This window comes from Thamnophis sirtalis, unplaced genomic scaffold (assembly GCF_051295495.1).
Source record: "Thamnophis sirtalis isolate CommonGarterSnake01/CBP01778 unplaced genomic scaffold, rThaSir2_p1.2 scaffold_4, whole genome shotgun sequence".
Classification (NCBI taxonomy): domain Eukaryota; kingdom Metazoa; phylum Chordata; class Lepidosauria; order Squamata; family Natricidae; genus Thamnophis; species Thamnophis sirtalis.
Window position 1 is genome coordinate 138,380,316 of NW_028261384.1, and position 18,834 is coordinate 138,399,149.

The window sequence follows — 18,834 nt, forward strand, 5'->3', positions numbered from 1 at the left end:
GAGAAGCGCTCCCCTCCCATTTTTTGAGCCGAGGTGGCGCAACGGTTAAATGCAGCACTGCAGGCTACTTCAACTGACTGCAGTTCTGCAGTTCGGCTGTTCAAATCTCACCGGCTCAGGGTTGACTCAGCCTTCCATCCTTCCGAGGTGGGTAAAATGAGGACCCGGATTGTTGTTGGGGGCAATATGCTGACTCTGTAAACCGCTTAGAGAGGGCTGAAAGCCCTATGAAGCGGTATATAAGTCTAACTGCTATTGCTATTGCTATTTTCCATGCTTTTTTCGCCTTCCCCAGGCTCCAGATGCTTTATAGGAGCCTGGGGAAGGTGAAAACAGCTGGAGGCTTCAGAGACCTCCCGGAGACTCCAGAGGACTAAAAAGGATCCTAGGTCACTGAGGGCCTCCAGGGGGCGTAGGAGAGGTTCTTTTCGCCCTCCTCGGGCTCCTATAAAGCCTCTGGAACCCGGGGAGGGCGAAAAATGGCTTTAAAAAAGGCCGAACCGACGAATTGCCGCACGTGTTCACCTGTGGCACGCATGCCACATTAGGTTCGCCCTCCCAGATCTAGGGTGTTGGCTATTCCTGCCAAGCTTAGTATCGTCTGCAAATTGCACTGTGATCAAGGTTAGGAAATCCACCCTGTTGGTTGGAGGTCAGGTCTGCTCACCTGGAGGAAGTAAAGAGGGAGCCGTTGACGCCCCCAAAGGTGGAGAGGGCCACCGAGATGGGCATGATCCAAGACATCACGCCTAAGATCTTCTCCCCAAATGTCTGTGGAGAAAGGAAAAACGAGGAGACGCGTTAGGAGCGGGTCAATTCTCCGGGAACCAAAGAATTGGACCTCGTTTATGGAGACTCACCACCGCCACCGCGTTGGAGGCCAGAAGCTCCTGAGGGGACATGGCCGTGACGTAGGCCACGTTGGCGAAGACGTAGACGAAGGTCACCAGGGGAATGGAGATAAAAATGGCGCGAGGCAGGTTCCTGTGTGGAGGGTGGGGAGAGTTGAGGTGGGCGGGATGGCGGAGCGGAGACCGAGGTGGGCCTTCGCCGTCTCCCGCACCCACCCAGGAGAGGCTTTTCACTCACTTGTGCGGGTCCACCAACTCCTCGGTGACGTAGTTGAGGAAGTTCCAGCCGCCGTAAGCAAATGAACCTTGTAGGAAAGCCAGCGCGACGAGCCCAACATTGGGCGTTTGAAAGAACTCGAAGGCATTTTTGGGTTCCAGCCAAAAGTACTCTCCTACACCAAGGACACACCGAAGAACACATCCTCAGCCATTATGGGAGTCTCTTCTCTTTAATCCCCCTTCCCAAACCAGGTGTATTATCCCATTCTCCTCCTTCCCCGTGGGCAGGAAACCAGTCCGCCCATTCCAAAATGGCGTCCACGTCCCCCTGTTTATACCTTTGCAACCTCTTCATCACCAATGATGATGGTGAAGAAGAAGAAATACAGAATACAAGAGTGGGAAGGGACCTCCAAGGTCTTCTAGTCCAACCCTCTGCTCAAGCAGGAGACCCGACATCAGAGGTCTCCCACCTGGCCACTTTACCACTTGTGGACTTCAACTCCCAGAATTCCTCACCTAGCATTCTGGGAATTGAAGTCCACGAGTCGTGAAGCGGCCCAGGTTGGAAATCTGCACTTTATGACTTGTGGACTTCAATTCCCAGAATTCCTCACCTAGCATTCTGGGAGTTGAAGTCCATGAATCGTAAAGAGGCCGAGGTTGGAAACTCCCATTTTACAATCTGTGGACTTCAACTCCCAGAATTCCTCAGCCAGCATTCTGCGAGTTGAAGTCCATGAATCATAAAGAGGCCGAGGTTGAAAACTCCCATTTTACAACCTGTGGACTTCAACTCCCAGAATTCCTCACCTAGCATTCTGGGAGTTGAAGTCCGCGAGTCGTGAAGCGGCCAAGGTTGGAAATCTGCACTTTATGACTTCTGGACTTCAACTCCCAGAATTCCTCAGCCAGCATTCTGGGAGCTGAAGTCCACAAATCTTTAAATAGGCCAAGTTTGGAACGTCCCATTTTATGACTTGTGGACTTCAACTCCCACAATTCCTCAGCCAGCATTCTGGGAGTTGAAGTCCACGAGTCGTGAAGCGGCCAAGGTTGGAAATCTGCACTTTATGACTTCTGGACTTCAACTCCCAGAATTCCTCAGCCAGCATTCTGGGAGCTGAAGTCCACAAATCTTTAAATAGGCCAAGTTTGGAACGTCCCATTTTATGACTTGTGGACTTCAACTCCCACAATTCCTCAGCCAGCATTCTGGGAGTTGAAGTCCACGAGTCGTGAAGCGGCCAAGGTTGGAAATCTGCACTTTATGACTTGTGGACTTCAACTCCCAGAATTCCTCATCCAGCATTCTGGGAGTTGAAGTCCACAAGTTGTAAAGCAGCCAAGGTTGGAACACCCCACTTTACGACTTGCAGACTTCAACTCCCAGAATTCCTCATCCAGCATTCTGGGAGCTGAAGTCCACAAATTCTAAATAGGCCAAGGTTGGAACCCCCCATTTTATGACTTGTGGACTTCAACTCCCACAATTCCTCAGCCGGCATTCTGGGACCTGAAGTCCACAAATCCTAAATAGGCCAAGGTTGGAACCCCCATTTTTATGACTTGTGGACTTCAACTCCCAGAATTCCTCAGCCAGCATTCTGGGAGTTGAAGTCCGCGAGTCGTGAAGCGGCCAAGGTTGGAAATCTGCACTTTATGACTTGTGGACTTCAACTCCCAGAATTCCTCACCTAGCATTCTGGGAGTTGAAGTCCGCGAGTCGTGAAGCGGCCAAGTTTGGAACCCCCCATTTTATGACTTGTGGACTTCAACTCCCACAATTCCTCAGCCAGCATTCTGCAAGTTGAAGTCCATGAATTATAAAGCGGCCAAGGTTGGAAACTCCCATTTTACAATCTGTGGACTTCAACTCCCAGAATTCCTCACCTAGCATTCTGGGAGTTGAAGTCCGCGAGTCGTGAAGCGGCCAAGTTTGGAACCCCCCATTTTATGACTTGTGGACTTCAACTCCCACAATTCCTCAGCCAGCATTCTGCAAGTTGAAGTCCATGAATTATAAAGCGGCCAAGGTTGGAAACTCCCATTTTACAATCTGTGGACTTCAACTCCCAGAATTCCTCACCTAGCATTCTGGGAGTTGAAGTCCACGAGTCGTGAAGCGGCCAAGGTTGGAAATCTGCACTTTATGACTTGTGGACTTCAACTCCCACAATTCCTCATCCAGCATTCTGGGAGTTGAAGTCCACAAGTTGTAAAGCAGCCAAGGTTGGAACCCCCCACTTTACGACTTGCGGACTTCAACTCCCAGAATTCCTCATCCAGCATTCTGGGAGCTGAAGTCCACAAGTTGTAAAGCAGCCAAGGTTGGAACCCCCCATTTTACGACCTGTGAACTTCAACTCCCACAATTCCTCAGCCAGCATTCTGGGAGCTGAAGTCCACAAATCCTAAATAGGCCAAGTTTGGAATCCCCCATTTTATGACTTGTGGACTTCAACTCCCACAATTCCTCAGCCAGCATTCTGGGAGCTGAAGTCCACAAATCCTAAATAGGCCAAGTTTGGAACCCCCCATTTTACAACTTGTGGACTTCAACTCCCACAATTCCTCAGCCAGCATTCTGGGAGTTGAAGTCCACAAGTTGTAAAGCAGCCAAGGTTGGAACCCCGCATTTTACAACCTGTGGACTTCAACTCCCACAATTCCTCAGCCAGCATTCTGGGAGCTGAAGTCCACAAATCCTAAATAGGCCAAGTTTGGAATCCCCCATTTTACGACTTGTGGACTTCAACTCCCACAATTCCTCAGCCAGCATTCTGGGAGTTGAAGTCCACAAGTTGTAAAGCAGCCAAGGTTGGAACCCCGCATTTTACAACCTGTGGACTTCAACTCCCACAATTCCTCAGCCAGCATTCTGGGAGCTGAAGTCCACAAATCCTAAATAGGCCAAGTTTGGAATCCCCCATTTTATGACTTGTGGACTTCAACTCCCACAATTCCTCAGCCAGCATTCTGGGAGCTGAAGTCCACAAATCCTAAATAGGCCAAGTTTGGAACCCCCCATTTTACAACTTGTGGACTTCAACTCCCACAATTCCTCAGCCAGCATTCTGGGAGTTGAAGTCCACAAGTTGTAAAGCAGCCAAGGTTGGAACCCCGCATTTTACAACCTGTGGACTTCAACTCCCACAATTCCTCAGCCAGCATTCTGGGAGCTGAAGTCCACAAATCCTTAAATAGGCCAAGTTTGGAACTCCCCATTTTACGACTTGTGGACTTCAACTCCCAGAATTCCTCAGCCAGCATTCTGGGAGTTGAAGTCCATGAGTCATAAAGCGGCCAAGGTTGGAAACCCCCATTTTATGACTTGTGGACTTCAACTCCCACAATTCCTCATCCGGCATTCTGGGAGTTGAAGTCCACAAATCCTAAATAGGCCAAGGTTGGAAACCTGCACTTTACGACTTGCGGACTTCAACTCCCAGAATTCCTCAGCCAGCATTCTGGGAGTTGAAGTCCCCGAGTCGTAAAGTCCTATACCATTCCAGACCAAGGGCTGTCCAGGGGCTTCTTTAAAACCTCCAGCGACTTGAGCACCCACAAAACTCGGAAACAATCCGCTCGGTTCGCATCCGACAGGTCTCACCTTTGCAAATCTGCACCACTCCCATGATAATGATCAAGGCCAGAGCCAACAGCTTCCCAGCGGTGAAGATATCCTGGACCCGGGTTGCCCAGCGGACGCTGGCACAATTCACCCACGTCAGTAGCACTGCGGAGAAGGAAAGGAAGACCGTGAAGAAGGCCATCACTATGGACCTCACCTTCTCCGAACCCCACCCGATACTTTTCAACCCAAACGGTTTCCTACTCGTGAGTAAAAAAAAAACCAAGTCAGGAACACTGGGGAAATGTTCCTGAGAACATTGGATTGAGATAAGATGCTGGCATCTCTTGTAGATGACGGATGAACAGAATCGGAAGGGACCTCAGAGGTCATCTAGTCCAACCCCACCCCACCCCCACTCAATCAGGAGACCCTACACCATTTCTGACAAATGGCAGTCCAGTCTCTTCTTGAAAGCCTCCAGGGATGAAGCTCCCACAACTTCCAAAAGCAACTTTGGTTGATCGTTCTCACTGTCAGGAAATTTCTCCTCCGTTCTAAGTTGCTTCTCTCCTTGATTAGTTTCCACCCATTGCTTCTTGTCCTGCCCTCAGGCGCCTGGGAGAATAGTTTGACTCCCTCTTCTTTGGGGCAACCCCTGAGATATTGAAAGGCTGCTATCATGTCTCCCCTGGTCCTTCTTTTCATTAAACTAGACATCCCCAGTTCCTGCAACCGTTCTTCCTATGTTTTAGCCTCCAGTCCCCTCATCCTCTTTGTTGCTCTTCTCTGCACTCTTTCTAGAGTCTCCACATCTTTTTTTATAGTGTGGTGATCAAAACTGGATGCAGGATTCTAGCTGTGCTCTTCCTAAGGCTTCATATAGTGGTGTTAGTACCTCCCTTGATCTTGAGTGTATCCCTCTGTTAATTCAATTTAGGATTGCATTGGCTTATTTTGGCTGCCACCTCACACGGCTGGCTCATATTTAGCTGGTTGTCCACTAAGACTCCAAAATAGATTGGAATGGAATGGAATAGAATAAAATAGAACAGGATGGGATGGAATAGGAATAGGAATAGAATGGAATAGAATAGAATAAATGGAATGGGATAGGATAGGATAGGATGGGATAGGATAGGAATAGGAATTGGAATTGGAATTGGATGGGATGGGATAGGATAGGAATAGGAATAGGAATAGGAATAGGAATAGGAATAGGAATAGGAATAGAATAGAAAATAGAATAGAATAGAAAATAGAATAGAAAATAGAATAGAATGGAATGAATGGGATAGGATAGGATGGGATAGGATAGGAATTGGATGGGATGGAATAAGAATAGGAATAGGAATAGAATAGAATAGAATAGAATAGAATAGAATAGAAAATAGAATGGAATGGAATGGAATGAATGTGATAGGATAGGATGGGATGGAATAAGAATAGAATAGAATAGAAAATAGAATGGAATTGAATGAATGGGGTAGTATAGTATAGTATAGTATAGTATAGTATAGTATAGTATAGTATAGTATAGTATAGTATAGTATAGTATAGTATAGTGTATAGGATAGGATAGGATAGGATAGGAATAGAATAGAATAGAAAATAGAATAGAATGGAATGAATGGGATAGGATAGGATGGGATAGGATAGGAATTGGATGGGATGGAATAAGAATAGGAATAGGAATAATAGGAATAGAATAGAATAGAATAGAAAATAGAATGGAATGGAATGAATGGGATAGGATAGGATGGGATGGAATAGGAATAAGAATAGAATAGAATAGAATAGAATAGAAAAGAAAATAGAATGGAATTGAATGAATGGGGTAGTATAGTATAGTATAGTATAGTGTATAGGATAGGATAGGATAGGATAGGATAGAATAGAATAGAATAGGAATAGGAATAGGAATAGGAATAGGAATAGGAATAGGAATAGGAGTAGGAATAGGAATAGGAATAGGAATGGGAATAGGATGGTATGGGATAGGAATAGGAATAGGAATAGGAATGGATGGGATGGTATAGGATAAGATAGGATAGAACAGAACAGAACAGATCTCCAAAGGTGGAACTAGATTAGATTAACAGAGTTGGAAGGGACCTTGGAGGTCTTCTAGTCCAACCCTCTGCTTAGGCAGGAAATCCTTCTCACAGTGACCGCTATGAAGCCAGATTTCACCCAATCTGTATGTGTCCTTTCGGTTTTTCTTGCCTAAGGGTGAGACTTGACTTCTCTCTACATTAGATTTCATTCTGTTGGATAGAGCCCAGGGTTTAAGTCGGTCAAGATCCATTTGGATCTTCAGCCTATCATCTAGGGTGTTGGCTGTCCCTGCCGAGATTAGCATCATCTGCAAATTGGATAAGTTCTCCTTCTATTCCTAGCGCAGACTCCCAGGATGGCTCCCTGCTTCGTGACAGTAGCCATTTTGTGCCCAGTTTTGCAACCCAGGTTCTAATCACCACCAATTTACGGCCTTTCGCGTTATAAGCAGTGGTGGGCTTCCAACCGCTTGATTGAGTTAGTGTCTGCTCGAAGTTACAACGGCACCAGGGGTGTGTTCCTGTACCAATTGATACCAGTTGGCCTGTGATGTGGTCCGATCCGGCCCATGGGACAGTCCGGGAAAATTTAAGGGGCCAGCCCGCGTCACTTCGGCCCGGTCTACCCAATGCGAAGAGGCAACATGCCAGCAGTCTGGGGAGTGGCGTCAAGCTGGCCGCGCCCGCCCCCCACCAGCTACGCTCCCCATATACACAAAGTCAATCACAGCCCTGATGTGGCCCTCAATGAAATTAAGTTCGACACCCCTTCGCTAAATCAACTGTTTGCAAGTCGAGGGCTCCGCGGTGAACCCTCCTGACCAAATAGCTGTCCCATTCTCTCCTTAAAAACTTTGGGGGTTTGGAGAACCCACAACATCTGGGGGCAGGCCTGTTGTTGTCAAAATCTCTCCTTGGTGGTAGGTGGCTTCTCACCTTGATGAGTGTTGTCAGCTGATTCGGACAGTGAGGAGGTTGGGGAGGAACCTGGGCCAGTCCTGGAGTCTGGGGAAGGCTCGGATGAGGGCTCTGCGTCGGAGGCAGAGAGGGGGCCCCGGGCCGCCTGACAGTTAGTTATCAGCGTGACCCGACAAAAGCGCGAACGTCATAAGCGCGCCGACAAAACCGTGGCGCTAAAACCGCGATGTCAAAAGTGCGTCGACAACAGCGCGCCGACAACAGCGCGCCGACAGAAGCGCGATTTAAGTTAAGGTAAGGTTTAGGGTTAGGTTTAGGGTTAGGTTTAGGTTTAGGATTAGGTTTAGGGTTAGATTTAGGGTTAGGGTTAGGGTTAGGTTTAGGGTTAGGTTTAGGGATAGGTTTAGGGTTAGGGTTAGGGTTAGGATTAGGGTTAGGTTTAGGTTTAGGATTAGGTTTAGGGTTAGGTTTAGGGTTAGGGTTAGGGTTAGGGTTAGGTTTAGGGTTAGGTTTAGGGTTAGGGTTAGGGTTAGGTTTAGGGTTAGATTTAGGGTTAGGGTTAGGGTTAGGGTTAGGATTAGGTTTAGGGTTAGGTTTAGGGTTAGGTTTAGGATTAGGTTTAGGGTTAGGTTTAGGATTAGGTTTAGGGTTAGGTTTAGGGTTAGGTTTAGGGTTAGGTTTAGGGATAGGTTTAGGGTTAGGGTTAGGGTTAGGGTTTAGGGTTAGGGTTAGGATTAGGTTTAGGGTTAGGTTTAGGGTTAGGGTTAGGTTTAGGGTTAGATTTAGAGTTAGGGTTAGGGTTAGGTTTAGGGTTAGGTTTAGGGTTAGATTTAGGGTTAGGGTTAGGGTTAGGGTTAGGTTTAGGGTTAGATTTAGGGTTAGGGTTAGGGTTAGGGTTAGGTTTAGGGTTAGATTTAGGTTTCAGCGCGCTTCTGTCGGCGCGCTGTTGTCGGTGCGCTTCAGGGCTAATTCGTCGCTCCTTCGTTGCGCGGTTTTGTCGTCGCGTTTTTGTCACCGCGATTTAGTCAGGCGCGCCTTTGTCGTTCGCGCATTTGTGGTGGAACCAGTTATCAGACATCAGTGAGGCAGAAGGACAGCTGGAGCCTGTTCCCAGTGTGCGCATGCGCAGAGCTGCCAGGCGAAGGGAACAGCTAAGGAACAAGGGTCGACTTGGGAGAAAGGCCACAGGTGGACGGTGAATGGCCCCTCCCAGAGGCAATAAAAGAGGAGCAAAAGGGGAGTGGAGTTTGCAGGAGGCCAATGAAGTTCCCTTCATTGGTTCGTGACTCTCCGAGACTCCTTGCCAGGTTTTGCAGGTATCATCCTGGCAGCTCTCCAAGCCAGATAAGGTCGGTGACTGTAAATCCTCCTTTGAAAGACTTGGCTGGATGGGAATGAGCAGAATTCCCAGTCAATTAATCAAAGGGGGTTTTTTGGGTCGGGACCAGAAGTTTGCTTCCTGTTCTTGGGAATGAGTTTCCACGCAATTGCTTGGAGGTCACTGACCTGGCATGAAGGCCGTAACCCGAGGTTAAATCTCACCGTCCCGGGCACATGGCAAAGAAAGGCCTTCAAAGGTGGCTTGATGTCCCGGCGTCCCAGGAAACGAAAACAGCAGCAGCAGAGAAAGCAATGGCCTGTTTGGCCCAAGGCCACCACCGGCGTGGAAAACATCCCGTCTGCAGATGGGATGACCTCTGAGCTCTTGTGCGCAAACAGGGGCCATCTGAGACGCATCAACAGAAACTCAAACTCTTGCGTCACCCCCGGGGAAACAAGGAAGACCAAGCAGGAACAAGCCACAGCCTGTGCCTTCTTGATGTCTTTCAACCATGCCGGGAAGGGAGAGATTAGCCAGAGGTGAAATGCAGGAGGAGATTCCCCATCTTTTGGAAGCTCGGCGTAAAATTTGCTCAGCATATAGGATAGGATAGGATAGGATAGGATAGGATAGGATAGGATAGGATAGGATAGGATAGGATAGGATAGGATAGGATAGGATAGGATAAGATAGGATAGGATAGAATTGGATAGGATAGGATAGGATAGAATTGGATAGAATAGGATAGGATAGGATAGAATTGGATAGGATAGGATAGGATAGGATAGGATAGGATAGAATTGGATAGGATAGGAAGGGATGGAATAGAATTGGGTAGGATAGGATAGAATAGGATAGGATAGGATAGGATAGGATTGGATTGGATAGGATAGGATAGGATAGGATAGGATAGGATAGGATAGGAAAGAAAGGAAAGGATAGGATAGGATGGGATAGGATAGGATGAGATGGAATAGAATTGGATAGGATAGGATAAGTTAGGATAGGATAGAATAGGATAGGATGGGATAGAATTGGATAGGATAGGATAGAATCGGATAGGATAGAATAGGATAAAATATAATTGGATAGGATGGGATAGGATAGGATAGAATATAATTGGATAGGATAGGATGGGATGGAATAGGATAGGGTAGGGTAGGATAGGATAGGATAGGATGAGATGGAATAGAATTGGATAGGATAGGATAAGTTAGGATAGAATAGAATAGGATAGGATAGGATGAGATGGAATAGAATTGGATAGGATAGGATAAGTTAGAATAGAATACGATAGGATAGGATAGGATAGGATAGGATAGAATTGGATAGAATAGGATAGGATAGGATAGAATTGGATAGAATAGGAGGATAGGATAGGAAGGGATGGAATAGAATTGGGTAGGATAGGATAGAATAGGATAGGATTGGATAGGATAGGATAGGATGAGATGAAATAGAATTGGATAGGATAGGATAAGTTAGGATAGGATAGAATAGGATAGGATGGGATAGAATTGGATAGGATAGGATAGAATCGGATAGGATAGAATAGGATAAAATATAATTGGATAGGATGGGATGGAATAGGATAGGGTAGGGTAGGATAGGATAGAATTGGATAGGATAGGAGGATACGATAGGAAGGGATGGAATAGAATTGGGTAAGATAGGATAGGATTGAATAGGATAGAATTGGATAGGATTGGATAGGATAGGAAAGGATAGAATTGGATAGAATAGGATAGAATAGAATTGGATAGGATAGGATGCGATGGGGTAGGATAGAATAGAATTGGATAGGATAGGATAAGTTAGGATAGGATAGGATAGAATTGGATAGGATAGGATAGGATAGAATATAATTGGATAGGATAGGAAAGGATGGAATAGAATTGGGTAGGATAGGATAGGATAGGATAGAAATAGGATAGAATTGGATAGTATTGGATTGGATAGGGTTGGATAGGATAGGATAGGATAGGATAGGAAAAGAATAGAATAGAATAGAATAACAGAGTTGGAAGGGGCCTTGGAGGTCTTCTAGTCCAACCCCCTGCCTAGACAGGAAACCCTTCACCACTTCAGACAAATGGCTATCCAACATCTTCTTGAATATATAATTAATAATCCTCTAATGGGAGAAAGCGAAGGGCAGCTAAGGAGCCTCTTGACACGGGTGAAGGAGCAGAGCGCAAAACATGACTTGAAACTCAACATTAAGACAACTAAGATCATGGCATCCGGCCCTCTGGCAAATAGATGGGGGAAGAAAGGGAGGTAGTGACCGATTTTATTTCCCTGGGCTCCAAGAACACCGCAGATGGGGACGGCCGCCAAGAAATTAAAAGAGGCTTGCTCCTGTTGGGTGGAAAGCTATGGCAAATCTAGACAGCATCCTAAAAAGCAGAGACCTCACCCTGCCAATCAAAAGTGTCTCCAGTCAAGGAGATGGTTTTCCCAGTTGCAATGGACGGCTGTGAAGGTTGGACCATAAGGAAGGCTGAGGGCCAAAGAATGGAGGCCTTTGAACTCTGGTGCTGGAGGAGAAGACTCCTGCATTGAGTCCCTTGGACTGCAAGGCCATCCCACCGGTCGGTCCTAGAGGAGATCAGCCCTGACTGCTCTTTAGAAGGCCAGATCCTGAAGATGAGACTCAAAGACTTTGGCCACTGAATGAGAAGGAAGGACTCCCTGGAGAAGAGCCTCATGCTGGGAACGATGGAGGGCAGAAGAAGAAGAAGACGACAGAGAAGGAGGTGGCTGGATGGAGTCACCGAAGCAGCCGGCGTGAGCTTCAATGGACTCCAGAGGATGGTAGAGGACGGGAAGGCCTGGAGGAACGTTGTCCATGGGTTCGCGATGGGTCGGACACAACTTTGCAATTAACAACAACCAAAACATAATTTTTAGGCCCCTATAAGCTGGAAATCTGATGTTCGGGGAACGCCTCGACTTACAACGATTCATTTAGTAACCGTCCGATGTGACGGCAGCACTGGGAAGAAGGGACCAATGACTGTTTTTCGCAACCGGCGACCTTTGTGGCCTTCCCGCGGTCACGTGATCAAAATTCGGAGGGCACTCGGGAACTGACTCATATTTACGACGGTCGCCGTGTCCCGTGGTCACGTGATCCTCCTTTTGCGACCTTCCGACAGGCACCGTCCCCGGGGGAGGCAGATTCACCGAAGAACTGTGTTGCCAGCTTAACAACTGCCGGGATTCACTTAACAATCGTGGGAAGAAAGGTGGGGAAATGGGGCAAAGCTCGCTTAACGACTGTCTCGTTTAGCGACGTGAATTTTGGGCTCAGTTGGGGTTGGAAGTCGAGAATTATCTGTGCGCTGCCATATATGGAAAACTATCTTCCTGATGGAGTAGTATTGTTCAAATTTAACCACTTGAAGAGGGGTGGACTTCAATTCCCATAATCCCCCTAGACTGGCTGAAGGATTCTGGGAGTTGAAGTCCACCCACCTTTGTCCTATCCCTCAAATGCTTGAGATTTAGGAAAAACTGAGGGATAGGCCGAAGGCCAAAGAGGGGTGGACTTCAACTCCCAGCATCCTTCAGCCAGCTTGGCTGGTTGGGGGATTCTAGGAGTTGAAGTCCACCCACCTTCTCCTATCCCTCAAATGCTTGAGATTTAGGAAAAATGGAGGGATAGGCCGAAGGCCAAAGACGGGTGGACTTCAACTCCCAGCATCCTTCAGCCAGCCTGACTGGTTGGGGGATTCTGGGAGTTGAAGTCCACCCCTCTTCAAGGGCTAAGATTGAGATACACTGAGGGATAGGACGAAGGCCGAAGAGGGGTGGACCTCAACTCCCAGCATCCTTCAGCCAGCCTGGCTGGCTGGGGGATTCTGGGAGTTGAAGTCCACCCCTCTTCAAGGGCTAAGATTGAGAAACACTGAGGGATAGGACGAAGGCAGAAGAGGGGTGGACTTCAACTCCCATAATCCCCCCAGACTGGCTGAAGGATTCTGGGAGTTGAAGTCCACCCACCTTCTCCTATCCCTCAAGTGCTTGAGATTTAGGAAAAATGGAGGGATAGGACGAAGGCAGAAAAGGGGAGGACTTCAACTCCCAGAATCCTTCAGTCAACATTCCTGCCTGGGGGATTCTGGGAGTTGAAGTCTATCCCTCTTCAAGGACTAGGATTGATAAACACTGAGGGATAGGCCAAAGGTGGAAGAAGGGAGAACTTCAACTCCCAGAATGCTTCAGCCACCCTTGCTTCCTGAGGGATTCTGGGAGCTGAAGTCCACCCCTCTTCAAGGGCCACGATTGAGAAAAGCTGAAGGATAGGACGGAAGCAGAAGCGGGGTGGACTTCAACTCCCAGACTCCTTCAGCCAGCCTTGTTGGCTAAGGGATTCTGGGAGTTGAAGTCCACCCCTCTTCAAGGGCCAAGATTGATAAATACTGAGATATTCTGGACTGCCTCCAAGCACTGGGTCAGGCGGAGCCTGAAAGACACAGAGATTCCGTGGTTTTGTTTCCGCTTCTCTTGTTTTGCGACGTTGGGCTGTGTGAAACTTACGACGAGCCGCCCCGGAATTGTGGGCGGCTAGCCAAGTCTAATAAATCAATCAACTTCTCAGTGCCTTGATTTTGTAACCGTCCCAGTTCACGACGGGCAAAGGGAAACGGGGATTGGAGGGCCGTTTTGGAGGGTCGTAGCGAAGAGCCGGAGCCATGATGTCATGGAGCGAATGATGTCATCAGACTTGGTGACATCACTTCCTCTCCCTTCCTAAGCGATTTTAATCGGGCTTTTAAATCAATATAATCACTTCACAATCCGTGATAGGAATGGAACAGGGTGTCTTCAGTCTCTTTCAAGAAGAGACTGGACTGCCGTCTGTCAGAAATGGTGTAGGGTCTCCTGCTTGGATGGGGGGTTGGACTAGATGACCCACAAGGTCCCTTCCAACTCTGTTATTCTAATCCAGTCTCGAATATACCGATATAGACTCGGAAACTAGCCTTGTTGATGCATGAGTATAAGTAATCCTCAACTCATGGCCACAATTTCCATTGTATAAGCAAGACAGTTGCTAAGTGAGTTTTGTCCTGTTTTACGACCTTCCTTGACACGGTCGTTAAGTGAATCCCTGCATTTCTTAAGCTAGTAACAGGGCGGTGAAGCGAATCTGTCTCCCCCTATGGACTTCACTGGTTAGAAGGACGCAAAAGGGGACCCCCAGCTCCCCGGGGCGCTGAAACCGTCGTAAATCCGAGTCAATGGCCAAGAATTTTGATCATGTGACCACGCTGCAAGCGTGAAAAGCGACCGCTTTTTTTTTAAACGCCGTCATAACTGTATCCCCCTTCTTTTATCCCGGCCTTTTGTGCTTGTTCCTTTCTCGTGTTTGTTTATTTTCTCGAAAGGCCCTAATAAAAGAAAATATTTACTTTTGAAGCAGAAGCTCATAAATATCGTGTCCTCCAAGCACAATATTGCAAAATGAAACAATTCTCAGAGGAGGAAACAGAACCACGTCTCAGCCAGCGGCTTCGCGTCGTATTGTTTCGCCGAAAAAAATAATAATGTTATTTTTGTTTCCCTCGCTTCTAAGGCCAAACAATTCATTCCTGCCACAAGTTGATGTCCTCATTAAAACGGGACGCTTTGCTAAAGGGACACCGTGAGTAGCCGCGGTGGGTTTCACATTGGGTTACCACCGGTTCGCGGGCGCACGCGTCCCTTCCGCACATCCGCCTGGCATTCCATGAGAGTGCTTGGCTGGCGCGCGGGCGTAAAAAACAAGTTCCACCACAAAACCGTGGAGGACAAAATCGCGCTCGACGAAAGCGCACATTTGACGTCATCACAGCGCGACGAAAACATCGCGCTGTGATCGAAAAATGTAAAAATAAAGCGAAAACCTTACCCTAACCCCCCTAAACCTAACCCTAAACCTAACCCTTAACCTAACCCTAAATCTAACCCTAAACGTAACCCTTAACCTAACGCTAAACCTAACGCTAACCCTTAACCTAACGCTAAACGTAACCCTAACGCTCTAAACCTAACGCTAACCCTTAACCTAACCCTAACCCTAACCCTAAACCTAACCCTTACCTTTATGTGAATCGGCTTGCTTTAATTTTAATTTTATTTCAATTTTTAATTTTTTTCGTCGCGCTGTGATGACGTCAAATGCGCGCTTTCGTCGAGCGCGATTTTGTCCTCCGCGGTTTTGATGGGTCACGCAAAAACACACATCCTAAATCGGACGGCATTTCCACACCCGGTTTGGGCGAACCGGTTCGAACCACCTGAATACCATCTCTAGGAAGGTAGCGCTCGGCTTACAATCACAACCGTCCCAAATTTCCATTTGCAAAGGGAGATGGTTGCTAAGTGAGCTTTGTCTCACGTTACGACCTATCGCACAAAGGGAGATGGTTGCTAAGTGAGCCTTGTCTCACGTTACGACCTGTCGCGCCACAATGGTGAAGTGAATCTGCGCAGTTGCGGAGTTACTAACGCCGTTGTTAAGCAAAACTGGCACTGCTTGTCAGAAGATCGCCAAAGGGGATCCCATGACGTGGCCACCGTCATAAGTCTGAGTCAGTTGGCAAGAGCCTGAATTTTAGCAATAGCAATAGCAGTAGCAGTTAGACTTATATACCGCTTCATAGGGCTTTCAGCCCTCTCTAAGCGGTTTACAGAGTCAGCATATCGCCCCCACAGTCTGGGTCCTCATTTTACCCACCTCGGAAGGATGGAAGGCTGAGTCAACCTTGAGCCGGTGAGATTTGAACCGCCGAACTGCAGATAGCAGTCAGCTGAAGTGGCCTGCAGTACTGCACTCTAACCACTGCGCCACCTCGGCTCTTTTGATCCCGTGACCAGGTAAGCGTGCAAGCATCCCAATGGTAATGCATCCCTTTTTTCGGCGTCGTTGCTAAATGAATGGTTGTACATTGAGGACCGTGCCTCTCCTCGGATCTAAGCAGTGGACGGAATATGTCACACAACTGTAACCAGGGTTTGCTTAGTTTCAATAAAAGGTCTCAGGGAATCCTGGTGGCAGACAAACCACCATTTATGGTTTGGTGTGTTTACAAGCCTAACCAGGGGTGGGATTCAGCCGGTTCGGATCGGATAGCTCCGACGATCAGCCGGGGAGCGAAACTGGTTCTCTCCAATGATCAACTTTAAAGTTGAAAGGCGACCATGGTTTGTGTTTCAAGTTTAATTTTAAATTCAAATTTCAATCTCCACTCCCTGCATTTTCCTCCTTGCGTAAGTGGTGAGGAGGGGAGGTCCCGGCTGAGCTTTGCAGACGAAGAGGAAATGGGAACTCTGCCTGCTGAGTTGGCGTCCCGTTTCTGGCAATCCGGCCACCAAATCAGCACGTTTCAAAACAGGAAATGCAGAGCGTGACAGAGAAAAACCTTTTTGCGGAGAGGCCGAATGGGAAGTGAAAAAGCAGCGGAGCCAAAACCCTTCAGATGAGAAGAATAGACTAATAGAAAGGACCTCCTCCATCTTGGCCACGTTTAAGATGGGTAGACCGCAACTCCCAGAATTCCCCAGCCAGCCTCGAGAAACGCAAGGCTGACTAGAGAATTCTGGGAGTTGAAGTCCACCCGTCTTAGATGTCGCCAAGATGGAGCTGTTCAAGATAGACTGGGGAATGCTGGGAGTTGAAGTCCACCCATTGGAAAGTCACCACGGTTGAGCTATATAAAGTTGACTGGGGAATTCTGGGATGGGTTGAGGTCTACCCGTCTAAAAGTCGCCAAGGTTGAGAAACACAAGGCTGACTGGGGAATTCTGGGACTTGAAGCCCACCCATCTTAAAAATCGCCAAGATTGAGCTACACAAGGTTGACTGGGGAATTCTGGGAGTTGAAGTCCACACATGGGAAAGTCTACCAAGATTGAGTTACGCAAGGGTGACTGGGGAATTCTGGGAGTTGAAGTCCATCAATCTAAAAGTCACTGATTGAGCTACACAAGGCTGACTGGGGAATTCTGGGACATGAAGTCCATACATCGGAAAGTCACCAGGATTGAGTTACGCACAGCTGACTGGGGAATTCTGGGAGTTGAAGTCCACCCAGCTTAAAGTCGCCAAAATTGAGAAACTCTTGCTTATAGGGTGGTCGATGGTCTCCTTTTCCAGGGTCAAAACCACGGGGAGGGCAACAGGTGAGATTCAAGCAAGATTCATGTTATGCCATCCTTAGCACAGGTAGAGATCTGGGTAGTAGATTCAAATCTCCTTTTGGAGATCAGGAAGCCCAGGACGGGAGTTTTTCCTGCTGAATAGATCCTGCCGGTGGATTTCAACACCTCTCTAGGATCAAAGTTGATCTGGGCAGAAGAGCCCATTTGCAACGAAACTCTAGGAAGATCCAGGAATACCCGTGTTTCCCTGAAAATAAGACAGGGTCTTATTTTCTTTTAAACCCCCCCCCCAAATAAGCGCTTGGCCTTATTTTTGGGGAGGTCTTATTATTTTTGAAGTCCAGGAGACAGAAAGCAGGGTCACCTCATGGCTGCTGCTGTGTTACAATATTTTCGGAGAAGGGTTTATTTTCGGAGAAGGGTTTATTTTCGGAGAGGGCTTATTTTCGGAGAGGGCTTATTTTCGGAGAAGGGCTTATTTTGGCACATGCACTCAAAAGCCTGATTGGCCTTATAATTCGGGGATGTCTTATTATTGGGAAAACAGGGTAGTTTTTCAGAAATCAGCTGGTTAGAATCGGTTCCACCACAAAACCGCGCTCGACTAAACCGCGCCCGACTAAACCGCGTCGCTGACATCATCAACAGGGCGACAACAGCGCGGAGACAGAAGCACGCTGTAAACCCTAAACCTAAAATTAACCCCTAAACCTAAACCTACCCCCCTAAACCTAATTCTAAACCTAACCCTAAACCGAACCCTTAACCTAACCCTAACCCTTAACCTAACCGTAACCCTTAACCTAACCCTAACCCTTAACCTAATCCTAAACCTAACCCTTAACCTAACCCTAACCCTAACCCTTAACCTAATCCTAAACCTAACCCTAAACTGAACCCTTAACCTAACCCTAACCCTAACCCTAACCCTTAACCTAATCCTAAACCTAACCCTAACCCTAACCCTTAACCTAACCCTAACCCTTAACCTAATCCTAAACCTAACCCTAAAACTAACCCTAAACCTAACCCTTACCTTAAGTCGAATCGGCTTGCTTTCAAAGCGCTATTTAAAGCGCCCTTCTTTCTCCGCGCTGGCTGTTGTCGCCCTGTTGATGACGTCAGCGACGCGGTTTAATCGGGCGTGGCTTAGTCGAGCGCGGTTTTGACGGGTCACGGTTAGAATCTACCATGTTTCCCCGAAAATAAGCCAGGGTCTTATTTTCTTTTGACTCCCTCCCCCTTGAACTAAGCGCTTGGCCTTATTTTCGGGGAGGTCTTATTATTTTTGAGGTGCAGGAGGTGGCGAGCAATGGTCACTTCATGGCTGCTGCTGTGTTGTAAAATTGGGGGGAATTATTTTAGTACATGCGCTCAAAAGCCCGACTGGGCTTAATATCCGGGGAGGTCTTATTTTCGGAGGAGAGAGGAGGAGTTTTCCAGGAATCAGCTGGTTAGAATCTAGCAATCTTCTCCAGATCCCAGCAAGGGATTATTCTCAAAAAAAACAACACTCCACACTGATCTCCTCTAAGTAGATCGTCTTTCTCCATATCCTTGGCAGTCACAAGTTGGAGCCCGGCCCGTCCGGGCTCCGAATTTTGGAAGCGACCCTGGAAGAGAAGGTGGGGTTGCAAAAACTCTTGCAAATTTTTTCAAGCACAGCTTGTCCCGGAGAGAGTTCCAGGGCTGGGCGTCCCCTCTTGGCCTCAAAATAGACCCAGCCTTCGGTTCAGCGCGGTC

General features: G+C 47.6%; 1 protein-coding gene across 1 annotated transcript in view; it reads right to left on the reverse strand.

Annotated features, from left to right (window-relative positions):
• Positions 1 to 18,834, reverse strand: part of SLC7A8 (solute carrier family 7 member 8) — a gene marked incomplete at its 5' end in the record, with an annotated part of 39,172 nt that overhangs the window by 6,366 nt on the left and 13,972 nt on the right. The window contains 4 exon segments of the mRNA XM_087714222.1: positions 668 to 771; positions 861 to 984; positions 1,090 to 1,243; positions 4,684 to 4,809. Of these exon segments, the coding sequence (XP_087570348.1) occupies positions 668 to 771; positions 861 to 984; positions 1,090 to 1,243; positions 4,684 to 4,809 (508 nt within the window).